Source organism: Oryzias latipes, chromosome 16 (assembly GCF_053564925.1).
Source record: "Oryzias latipes strain Hd-rR chromosome 16, Olatipes_Hd-rR_3.1".
Taxonomy (NCBI): domain Eukaryota; kingdom Metazoa; phylum Chordata; class Actinopteri; order Beloniformes; family Adrianichthyidae; genus Oryzias; species Oryzias latipes.
Window position 1 is genome coordinate 5,787,106 of NC_136252.1, and position 12,927 is coordinate 5,800,032.

Here is a 12,927-nt window from a genome sequence, read left to right on the forward strand (position 1 = left end):
CAGGACAGTGAGGGCTAAGAAATAGTGTCTCCATGTGGGAACAAATGCACATCTTTTAAAATGTTTAATACTATTTCTTCTTGGCAGGCATTTTTATTGGGTAAAAATGGAGCAAAGATGTTGCTTTATTTGTGAAAACCCAGGCTAGATGGGAACCAAACAATGTTGGAAAAAATGAACGAAGAAATCATCTAAAAAAAAAAGCCTATTGTCTGTCTCAAATTCATCTCAAGCTGTTCTCAATTTAGTTTCCATTTGTTAAAAAGTAATACAAATATAAAGCAACATTGTGAATTGGTCCACCTGAAAACCCCAATTGTGACTACTTGGTAAAAACAAATGTAAAAATAAAAAAAGACCGCAAACAAATGTGAATAAGTTAAATTCATGTAAAATTGTTGTTAATACCATCAAAAATGCTGTGCCAAGTTTGCATATTTTCCCACATTCTTGCATTTTTAGGTTGTTGCTGATCATATTTGGAATGTTCAATCACCATGATGTAATTTGAAACTTCAGATCATTGCCAGTAGTTACCACCTTTTGAACAGTTCCTTTCCTCCTCATACTACATTAGGATAGGGCGATTATAAATTCAAGATGAGCGATCTATTGCAGAACAGAACAGCCCTGTGGCCTGTTATGGTACTGCTCCTCTAAAGACAAATGACACATTGGTCCAAATAGGGCTGCAAGATATGAGGAAAACTTGCGATACTAGTGATCAATATTGGAATGACGATCTAAGTTGCGGAACATGAACAAATATCAAAACAACCAAAAACTATTTTTTCCTTTTCTCTGCAACAGTTTAAATAAGAGTGGACAAAACTTAAATTATACTCCAAAAGCCCAAGGTCAACGTAGGAGGCGAACATCTAACATCAAAGGGCTCCATCTGACTGGTCAAATGCATAAGGGGATTTAATTGATTGGTTAAATACCTCAATATGCCATAATATTGTTTTATCATCTTTAAGGTGACCATTTATTGGAATTTTTGACATATTTTGCGATATACTAACTGCGCACCTCGATATTGCAATAACGATAAATCTGCGATTCATTGTGCAGGCCTAGGTCCCCCCAGGTCAGGCTGTGTGGGTGTGTGGGTCCCGTCGCCTGGGGTGCTCCTGGAGTCTCCCCCTCTCTCCTGGTCTGCCTGGTCGGGCTGGGGAGGACCTGTTTCCCCCTTACGATCACATGGTATACTTTGGCAGCGTGCACGTATCTCCACCACCATGTGCATGTGCACACTGTCACACTGCTCCCTGTCTGCTTTATCCCTCCTCCTAACCCACAGTGTATTGATGAACAGGTAGGTTCCTCTCATCTTAGTGTCAGTATTACACCCATGGATGTAACATTTGTCTCTCCAGCAGATCTAGCATAAATGTTACACAGCTTAAAATAATTACCAATTCAAATGAGCAACTCTGCACTTGTATCGCCTCACTTCCTCCCCCTCTCTTTTTTTATCTCCCCCCGTTAAAAAGTAATAATGCATACTTCGAAGGCCATTAACCCGCTTATACCATGGTCACTTATAAAAGAAATAAATATTTACCAGTTTTTAGTCCTTAATTCTTGTTTTTTTTCCAATTTGGACCGCTTTTCCCACAAAAAGCGGACTATTACGTGGCGCGGCGTCCGCGTCGCGCCGCACCACCGCTGCAGTCAAGATTCGGCGATATAAAGCGATATATTTATGCTGATCTTTCCGATGGGTTGAATAAAGCATCAGTTCAGAGAGAAAGTTCACCTCTTACCGCTTGTTTTTGTCCAAATGATGACGCTAAAGGTTGTTTTAAAGAAGCCGACGCAGTGATACAAAACATTTAAGCTAGGTGACCGGAACTTCTTTTTTCACCGTACGGTTATCCTGTGCTATATCCCTTTTTAATGCACACCCAGTAGCCAATCAGAATCGAGTATTCACCCGGACCATGGAATAAACAAATATACACCCTGGTTTTCCGAAGATACATAACCTCTTTTTGTAATAGTAAAACCCGTCCAACACAAAAGGCCTTCAGCTCCCATCTGTTTGCTCAGTTGTTGGACAGAATAAGTAAAAAAAAAAAAATAATAATAATAATAATAATAAAAAATTGCGATTTATTGTGCAGCCCTTTGTCCAAGAATTCTGTATATAATCTTTAGTGTGAAACACGCAGACCAAACGGCTCCTTTGCCAAAGATGAGAGAGATAAATGGTTGTGCGGCTCAGCTTGCCGATGAGTAACACTGAAGGAAAAGCTGAGGATCTGTGAGAAGGGACCCGTCCTCACGGCTTTACAGGGAAAACAGACATATGCGGGATTTGTTTGGAAGGAACGGAAATGTCTCATTTAAAAAAGAAAAAAACCTTTTCTGGAATTAGCATAAAGCAAACAAATTCAGCAGATAAACGTGAATGCAGGAAGTTTCTCTCAAACATCTGTCGACCCTCGAAAAAGCCTTAAGATCATCCCGTCCTTCACAAATTTAACTCAACCTTTTCTCAACGTCGGGTGAATTCAGACTGGACACGTGAACCAGTTTGTTTCTCCTGATAATCCAGAACAAACGTTCACTTTGAATACACCCAAGCGGACCAAAAACTGTTCTTGGACCCATCTTTGGAGGTTGTCACGGTTTGTTTTCAATCGGACTGAGCTTCGGTTCGTTCTAAGATTCCTCAGTCTGATTACAATCCGTTCTTGGAGCGGAGCAACTGAACCAAAACGGCCAGCGTAGCCGGTCGTCACGAGATATAAACAGATTAGGAAAGGACCAAAGAATGACAAATGTAAAGCAACGATTGTCATTTTAACACCGCAAAAAACACTTTTTTTTGGGCCTAGAGAAAATAAGTGTTGTGAGGAGAGTTGAAGTTCATACTTTCAAAAGTTTTTTCTTTGCTTTCCATACAAGAGTTCAAAACGCATGGACAAAGTTAAAAAAAATCTTTTGTTAGTCCCCCATAAGAAAGATTGCGAATTTGATCACTAGAAGATCAAAGGTTAGTTTTAAAATTTCTCAAGCGAAAGAGATGAAAGACTCAAAAGTAAGTGAGGCCCGCAATGCCTGCTGGGTAAAACAGCAGCTTGTGTGGCCAAAGTGTATTTTGGTCAAATATTTTCACTTTTTTTGTGTCACTATTAGAAAATAAGCAGAGAAACGCGGGACTATGAACCCTCTCATCATCAGTTGGTAAACATCTCACCTCGTAGGACCTCATGCAGCGCATGGATGAAGGAAGCTCTGAGTTGCTGTGATTGATCACCCGCTGCAGCTCCTCACAGACGCTCAGCGGCAGCACCAGGGGGTGTGCGATGATACTCGCCTCCCAATGAGAAACAACCCTGAAAGCAAAAGCACGGCTGCCCTGATTAACTGCATCTCTGACAACATTATGCAAACAAAATGACCCCCCCCCCCCCCCCCCCCCCATAAACACTTTGAGGGAACCTTATCTTTAAGCATTTGTCTTCAGGAAACTTTATTTAAATAGTCAGTAAAAAATAGCAAATGTGGGTTAATCCAAAACGAAGAAACACATCTGTGTGCAAAAAAGCAATGAAACAAGATGGGAGACGAACGAGGAAGAGTGAAGGGGAGCAGAAAGATGGATGCTCTGTCAGTCAGTGATGTTGATCTATTTGTTTGGTTGACATTTAGCCATCTGTGAGCTTCAATTTTGAAATGCTCAGAGTCTTGGCACAAAAAATATCTTATAAGCCACTTCAGATTGGAGGAAAGGTTGAGCTGCAGAAAATGTAGCTGCAATTTGCATATTCTAAACAATTCTTTATGAGTGGAAATAAAGGAGTCAAGCGGATCACTTCTTTCCCTGGACTCAATTTCCACCTTCAGACTGGTCTGTCGGTACCTGCAACTTTTACTCAACCTTAATCAAGTCTGGGCCATTAGTGACGGGAATAATCCACTCAGGCCCCGGCTCACTGCTTCTCTGGCCAGTTATTGGCAGTTTAAACAACACATACTTCAACTTTCCACCGCAATCATCTCTGAATGACTGTCTCTAGAATAAGACGGCCATCAGCTCCACAGGCAGAAGATTTAATCTGTCAGAGATGAGTGATGAAAGTTGCATGGAGATTTTTTTTTTTGGGAGATGGAGGGATTGACTAAATCGGCAAAAAACGTGTCTCTTAAGGAAGGTCTTGGGTGAAATGTTGAAGCCCCACCAGGCCAAAGATTTGATTCTTATTTCAACCAGATGTTCAAATGTCTGTTTTAAATAAAAAAGAACTGAAAAAGAAGGCGACACATCGAAAAGCACAGAAACGCTGAACACAAACAGCTGAAATTAATTTGTCACTTCGGTGGCGAACCCTACAAAGAAGAAACATGTCTAATAGGACTACATCCACACTTGCAATATATCTTGTTTTGTTCCTCCTTAAGGTCTAAACTTTGCTCATCCAGGTAAGACAATAATGTTTTATGTTGGATGTTAACATTTTAATTTTTTTTCCAAATATTATTATTATTTTCAAATGTTTTGGTTTCAAATGGATTCGTTTTTTTAACAAAACATGTTGTTAAATTTTGGTCTGATCAACTGAAATGATCCCATATTATAATACTGCCACCACAACCAATAAAGGCATTAGTAGGTCTTTTGTGTACCAATCTTTATCCGCTACTTCATAAATACGTTTTACTTTTTTAATTAGGAAAATTGCAATGATTTAACCCTTTAAACCTGCTTTAAGCTCTCCTTTAAATTGTATTGTTTAGATTTCAAGATGTGTTACGCAGCGTGATGAAACATTAAGAATGGTAAAAAAAAAAAAAAACTAAGGTACCGGTAATCCGTTTATTTTATTTTTTACCTGCTTAAAACAAACTAGTAATTGTACCATCCAGAGACTATACCATTTTCTCTGTAAACAGTCTTTAGACCTTGTCATGTAAGTAAAAAAGAAGCTTCAGCTGGAATTAATTAATCCAAATCACCCCTTTTTTAGGCAATTTAGTTTACAAACTAGTCCTCTAGTATTAATAGTTGTATTTTGTTTCTCTATTGATATTTTTTGTCTTCATTGTTAGACTTTTACATTTCTGTTTACTGAATTTAAACATTTACTTTTGCACCCACCTATAATAAAAAAAATCCCTTTTTTAAAACATTTGTTAGAATAATGTTTTGTTTTTACTGTTTGGTCAAAGGAAAGGTTTGAATTGAGTCCTAAAAAAAGAAAACTTTCCATTAATTTCTTAAAATTGTAATTTTGTTAATTTTACATGTTCATGTTTTTAATGCATTGACATGCAGAACATTTAGCAACTTTCCTAACAAAACAGCTCTAACTCTCTGAGACAGAATAGATCAAAAGGAAAACTTAATGGCAGTTAAACTAGAGCAGCTTGAGAGTTGAGTTAATGACAGATTCCAGTCATTTGATCAGTAAATTCTATATAGCATGAAATCCATACTAAACAGGAAAACAACGGGGATTAAAAAGACTTGTTTTGTCTCTAATCTCTGTCAGTCAGCTGGTGGGCTTGGTGAAAATGGAGGAAACAACCAACTTCTGTGTTCTGTGTTTCTGCCTGCTGGCTGTATGACTGAGGTGGAACGGGGGGCTGTGGGTATGTGTGATGGGGGAGACTCTTATTCAAATGATAATAATAAGGGTGGGGGATTTTGGAGTGGAGTTCTGCCTTACCAAACATGGAGAGCAGTAAATTAATTTTCTTTTCTGGGATGGGATCAAAGTACCTGGCAGCATTTCAAACATTTAGTTTGCAATTAGGCAAATTGGACAAAACCATTTCTACCATTCACAGAACAGAGAAAGAGCTGAATAAGCTAACAGATAAAAAGGACAAAAAAAAAGATTGACTAAAAGGCTGCAGATGGGCAAAGTGTCCAAACTCACTCTCTTTGTGGGACGTCTGCATCTGAGCAGGTGATGTAGAGGAGTTTCAGGGCTCTGGCAGCTCGGAGCGGTGAACTGTGAACCGCAGAGCTGCTGTCATTCCCGACGCACTTCTCTGGGACTGAGGCAACGATGGAGTCGCTGTTCAGCAGCCAGAGCTGCAAGGCAAGCGAGATCATGGAACACGCAATCAGTCCAGCACGACATTTAGATTCAATGACAACAAAGCTTAGGTTACAGTCACAATGTTTCTTGCTGTTAAAGGGTTCTCTTGATGTTTTGTGACAAAATGTGTTTTAGCTTTGGAAGATTAGCCTCTTGTGTGTTTATTAAGAGTGGAAGCAGTCCAAGAAGTGTTTGGAGGGAGAGGAATGCTGAGTTGCATCCTAGGAACACCATATACCCACTGTGAAGCATGGGGGTGGAAGCATCATGTTACCGGGCTGCATTTCTCCAAAGGCAACAGGACGACTGATTCGTATTAATGAAAGGATAAATGAGGCCATGAATGTGAGATTTTGGACAAAAACCTCCTTCCATCAGTAAGAAAATTGAGGATCCACCAGCATGACAATGATCCAAAATACATTGTTTACATAAAAAAACCATATCAAGGTTCTGGAGTGTTTTATAGCCACTCTCTGGATCTCAATCCAATACAGAATGTGTGGAGGGAGTTGGAAGTCCATGTTTTCCAAATACAGCCCCAAAACATCACAGCTCTTGAAAAGATCTGCATGGAAGAATGGACAGAAATAGCAGCTACAAGGTAAACCTGCTGAAGATTTACAGGAAACCTTTGATCTTGGTCATTAACAACCAGGATGAATTTACATCAAGTATTCAGGTGAAACTTTGTTATTGACAAAATATTTATTTACACAAATTCTTTAAAAAAAAATCATACAATTGGATTTCCTGGATTTTTTTTAACATTCTGTGTCTCACAGTTTTAAAGTGTTTCTATGATGAACAGTACTGACCTCTCTTCTGTTTATGTGGGACAACATGTAAAATCAGTGCCTGCTAATTAGTTTTTATGTGTGCGTGTATGTACTGTATGTGTGGATAGAAGTACATGATGTAGATCTTCAAATATTTCCCACATAAAACCAAACAGCAGGCCACGTCATCCTTTAGACGAAACAAAGTTTATCTTTAATTCTTGATGGTACTTACGAGCAGGAAGGCATTTCCGTCAGGTGTTTGAACCGAGAAGTGGAAAGTACTGAGGGAGTTTGACAGGTTAAGCAGTCTGGTTGCTATTGTCCTTTCAAGGAAGTGAAACCTGCACCAAACAAGGTTCAAGTTTAGTCATTTACATATAAATCACATCTAAGAAACACTAAGATGATTAAAATGCATAATGACAAGCTGCCAAACAGTAGTGCTCTTCAGAATCTGGAACACCTTAGTCATATCCTCTTATAAGACCCTTTGCGCTACTGCCCAACTATGTAGTCCAAAGGGGGCCCCAAATCTGGGTCTCCCTGTGCTTGTCCCCAGCCCCGATAAAATCCAGGGTTGTGTCAGGAAGGGTATTATGTCAAGCCCTGAAAGGATATGCTAAAGGGTGAACAACATTAGTCATTATGACTGAAAAACCTTAAAGGCCTACAACGTGCTATTCTAAAGCCTTTTATAGTAAACAATATCCATGTATATAATAATATTTTACCTTTGGCACACAAAAGAATACATTTTTAATGAAATATTAGTTATTTTCCTGAGTTCTTTTTTTCTAATCTGTAAAAAAGGCTCAATCTCTATGATTCTGGCTTTCGCTCCTTGTGTGTTGTCCCATTTCATGACGTCAAACTAGAGTTGGCTTCAGCAGCGTGTCTCCATTTAGCCAAAGAAAACAAACAACATCCAAACTTTTGCAAAGATGGATGTGCATATGATGCATAGAAATGGAAAGAGTTCAGCTGATCATCACTAGCTCTGTTAAGAAAGTGGGTGTGTGTGTTAGCCTGAAGACGGTGCTGGCAGCGCAGACTCTTCCTGGAAGAGGCTGTTCTTACTGGCCTACATCACAAGATTTGGTTGGGAGGGGATGGTACTGAATTTAAGTCCTCCTCTGCATCCCTCACTTCTGGTGTGCCACAAGGCTCAGTTTTGGGACCTTTACTGTTCATTTTATATCTATTGCCTTTGCAGCATATTTTAAGTTATTTTAATGATATCTCTTATCATTTTTATGCTGATGATATTCAGCTTTGTGTTTTTTTAAACCCCAGGATGTTTTTAAAATTTAGATTTTACGCAGGTGTCTGGATTCAGTCAAGAGTTGGATGAATAATACCTTTCTCCAACTAAAATGAAGCTAAAACTGAGGTTCTAGTCTGTGCTCCTGACAGTTGCTTCCCCCAGATAGTCCAGTGGTTTGGTCCACTTGCTTCCTTTATCAACGCCTCTGTCAGGAACCTTGGGGTCACTCTAGACCCGGTTTTATCCCTCGACTCGCATGTCGGGTCACTTGTTCGTTCTTGTTTTTATCATCTTAAAAAAATTGCAAAACTGAGTCCAATTGTGTCACGTTCTGAGTTGGAGATGCCAATCCACGCTTTTATTTCTTCTCATCTTGATTATTGCAGCTCCATCTTCAAATGTTTGAGCAAAAAATATTTAAAACGTGTTTTCACATGTCACCCTGTTATTAATTCAGCTGCACTGGCTCCCCATTCGTTTTCTAGTGCATTTTAAAATCCTGGTTTTAACATACACAGCTCTTAATAACCAAGCACCGGTGTATATAAAAGACCTTGTGCAGCCGTACACTCCCAGCAGGTCCCTGAGGTCATGTGACCAGGGTTTGCTGGTTGTTAAGAGATCCCGGTTAAAGACTAAAGGTGACAGAGCCTTTGCAGCAGTGGCTCCATCCCTCTGGAACTCCCTTCCTCTCAGCCTCAGATTTGCAGACTCAGTGTTTTCTTTTAGAAAGCAACTAAAACCCAATCTTTTTTTAAATATTTCAGAATTCTTTTTTATATTTATTGTTTTACCATATTTTTCTGTGAAGCACTTTGTGATTTTATTCTTGAAAGGTGATAAACAAATAAAGTTTTTTATAATAATGCCTCTGAGCAGAGCAGCCGAACTCGTAGCTTTGGGTTTGCAGGCAGGGGAGGGTGCTTTGTTACGGTTACGGTGTGCGCAACGGTGGAGGCTTTGGACCACAGTATGTCAGGCTGCTGGACTCAGGAGAACCGTGTCTCTTGGGAGATTTGTATCCCCAAGCAGAGGATCAGCTTTGGGACAAGAGGAGGCGGCTTTTGAATAAATAGTTCTGAAAAACCGTGCAAACAAACACATGAATTTGTGTTACCAGTCAGGTCCAGACAAAAATAACAGCTGATGTTATTCCATCTTAAGTTCATCCACAGCTAAATGTTGTTAGCACGTACTAACCTACTGGTAATCCTAACCCTTCTTCCGGGTCCGTTCTGCCAATAATTAAGCACTGGCCAACCAGATTTAAAAAACTATAAGCGAACATGCACTTAATAACAATCATAACAATAATAAAAGCCCATTTAAAAGATCATCTCGTTCTATGTCGGCAGCAGATCAAATAGTGTGATCTGATCAGTAGTCGCAGGTCCCCGAAGACGGTCTGCGACTAATGATGACTTGTAATAATTATCAGATTTTTTTTTTTACCCACTGGCACATGGAGGGCTCCGTAGACTAGTGGTCAGAGCCCAGATTTTTTGAGGAATACTCAGAAATGCGGGAATACCGCTTTGGGGTTTATTTATAGCGAGGAACGGATATTAAACATGAAATGGATATAAACACTTAAAAGCTCAAACAAATTTGATTTTGCATGGTATAGGCCTTTTGGGAATGTTATAGAAATGCCTCATTTAGTTTGACCTTTGGTAGCTTTTCAGGAACGTAACTCTATAAAATGTTTTTCTTTTGGGTCACCCTTAGGTTATGTGTGCAAACACTTTAAAAATCTAATTTCAATGTAATTGATTGGAAATGTCGGGCTTACTTACTGTGTGGATTCAAACTTTTTTTTAAAAACCTTTGGTCTTTCGGTTCATTTTGTCCAAACAGTGGCTGCTGGTGGAGACCTGCTTGCTCAGACATAAAGGTTCAAGGACCACTGGGTATCACTTCTATTGTTGTTCATACTATCATCTAGTTAGTAAGAGGTGATTGCAAAGAAGTCGAGAGGGTGACTTTATATCACAAGCTCAATGTTCCTGAACAGAGTAATATCTATGACAGCCCCCGTAAACTGTGAATAGTGTTTTTTAAAGAGGTCTTCAAAATGCTTGTGACGACTTTATAGGTGGCTGGAAACTCAAAATCTAAAATTAAACATGGCCTAAAAAGTAAAGACGTTTTTTTGTTAAGCAGATTGTTTCTCCGATGTAACAATGCCGCTTTACAATATGGTATATATTGAAAAGCATGTTGTTTCCTATTTTTAATGGTGCTACATTTATAAGAAGTAAATAAAAAAAAAAAAAAAAACAACATCTTCTCTGCAAGGTACCTGCTTGTCAGCACCTGCGGTACCAAAAGCTCAAAACAGAAGCGGCACATAAACCCAAAGGATCAACCCAAGTTTCTGCCAGTTGTAAACCCATTTGTGGTCAAATATACCGGTACTGTATGCCATTAAACTGATGCTTTTTGTTTTTTCCTTGTACAACATATGATACTTCCTTCTGCACCAGTTCTTTCATACTTTTTAACAACTAACCTCAACATTCACTCAATAAGGTGAGGACCAAAACTTATCAATTTTAGATTTATTTATAGAGCCAAATATTACAACACAGGCTTCCACTGACTTCCTTTCGGCAATTGTATAACACCATGAAATCAGTCATAAAATACAACAGGTAATTGCTTAACTATATATTCACATACTAAGCTAAGCCTGCCCTTAGACCCTCCTTCTCGGTAAGGAAAACTCATAAAAAAAGAAGAAAAAAAAGGATTTTGGGGAAAAAAATAAAGAAACCTCATGGATGCCCACATGAAGGATGTACCAAGCAATGAACCAGAACTTTTAGAGAAGAATTATCTTGTCTAACTCTACAACTACATGTTTGAATAGTGTAGCAGATGGGCATCATCCAGATGAAATTGGGGGCACTGCTAGGTGGGGGTGCGATACGGCCAAATAAAAGAACACAGACAATCCAACTGGATTAAAGTCCTGGCCTGTGGAACTGATCTCATCTAGTTATTTATCATAAAAAACTATTTTAATTGAGGTATTTATTTTTATTTATTTACTTTCACTTTTATGTATTTAAATACATTTTATGTATATTTTTTAAACTTTCTTTTATTATGATTGTGTTTGTTGTGGGGATCTTTTATACCAGGGTTTGCCGGTTTGGTCACTGGTTGTTGCCGCGGTGCTCACCCTTGCTGGGGCAAATAGGGTCCAGCATTGCAGTCTCATGGCTGTGAAGTGGACTCTGTTGCTGTCTGGTGTGGGTGGACGCCGGAGTTTTCTGTGGCTGAACTGGCTCCTGGTATAAGAGATTCCTGATGGATTGTTTCCTCACAGCAGACCCAAGCCATACTACGTCTATTTCACACTTACAGTTTTGTGTGTCGGTGTGTGTGTGCAACAGTATGCTTTGAGTGTGTGGTAAGGGGATGTATGTGTAAATGGAAGGAAAGGACGCAAATAGGTGAGCTAGTTTTATTTTTTGTATTTTGTTGTTGGTTTTTAAATGTTAAGTACTTTGAACTGCAACTCATAAAAAGCACTTTTTTTTTAATAAATAAAGCTTGAATTAAATTGAAAGGTTTCTCTTTATTTTTATGATAAATTCCAAAGTCGCACTGTGTTTGATGACAGCTGCTTTAAATACCCACTCTGATCATGTTTTGATCAATTTTCAAAGTGTTCCCAGTGGTCTTTTAATTGGTTTTCCTGTTTCTCTTTCTGTCTTTTGTTATTTCTATGGCGTTCAACCAAATTTTTTTTGCGCTGGACTTCTACAATTTTTCAGCTATTTTAACCATTCGACAATTAAAATATTCAGCTCTTTCAGCTTTTTCCAGTTATGACTTTTGGTCTAACAAATTTTTGAACTTTTCAAAATATTCCTGGCTTTCCAGTTTTTTTTTGCCTCCGTTAAAATAAATGGGGAAACTTTGAAAACCTTTGCTTCTTTTAACCATTATAACTTCAACTTACTTTTAGCTAGAGACACCACTCAGACTACAAATTATTCACAAGACTTTAAACTAATTCCAATTCTTTCAGAGTTTGACAATATGTTTTAGTTTTTGAAATATAAACCTTTAAACATTGAAGTAATTTCAGCTTTATAATGGGTTTCAATGGGAGAGGCTTCCGACATTTTCACCAAAGTTCACCCAGAGCTTCTTATTTTGGCATTCTCTCAGCTACAGACACCGTTAAAATGTTAAAACGCTCACAGGGCTTTGGACAACAACACATTTTAGTCTTGTGATTATGCATTTTTTTCACAAATTGTCTTCAAGCTTTGATTACTTTTCAACAATCTCCCCCGCTGGGGCGTGACGTCATATGCCGTCCTGGTCGACGGAGGAAAAAAGTCTTCAGCTTTTATAAACATAGCTCCCTCACGTCTAGAAGGTCAAATCAATCCCAGTGAAAATATATAAAAACGGAGGAATTTTGTTGGCTTTTCACTTTTCTTTTAAATCAGCCTGGATGCCAGAGAGTCGCTGCAACACTAAACGATCCAAAACAGCTGTTGTACGTCCAATCCACTGTACCTGCTTGGTGGCGTCATGGCATGACACGTGAGCTGTGGTGCACAATTCTGCTGGTTTGATTCCTCGCATTTTTAACAAACATATCTTTTATGATATTGTACTGTTTCCACTTTATTTATGGTCAACTTTGATAATTTCTTTCTTCTTATTTTGCCAATTATTACCTTTTAAGTTTCATTTTCACTCAGCATTATAGCATTCAACCCTGCTTTTTCTTCTGGAAATGCAGCCGCTTCTAGTTTTGATTATGCCGTTTTGAGCCAAAAGAAAAAAATCTGTG

The 12,927-nt window shown here is 38.7% G+C and overlaps 1 protein-coding gene across 1 annotated transcript in view; it reads right to left on the reverse strand.

The window, feature by feature from the left end:
- ube3d (ubiquitin protein ligase E3D) overlaps positions 1-12,927 on the reverse strand; it is a 31,689-nt gene that overhangs the window by 5,066 nt on the left and 13,696 nt on the right. The window contains exons 7-9 of the mRNA XM_011484858.4: positions 7,074-7,182; positions 5,895-6,052; positions 3,209-3,347 (exon numbers count right to left, since the gene is read on the reverse strand). Of these exons, the coding sequence (XP_011483160.1) occupies positions 3,209-3,347; positions 5,895-6,052; positions 7,074-7,182 (406 nt within the window). The remainder of the gene's footprint in view (positions 1-3,208; positions 3,348-5,894; positions 6,053-7,073; positions 7,183-12,927) is intronic.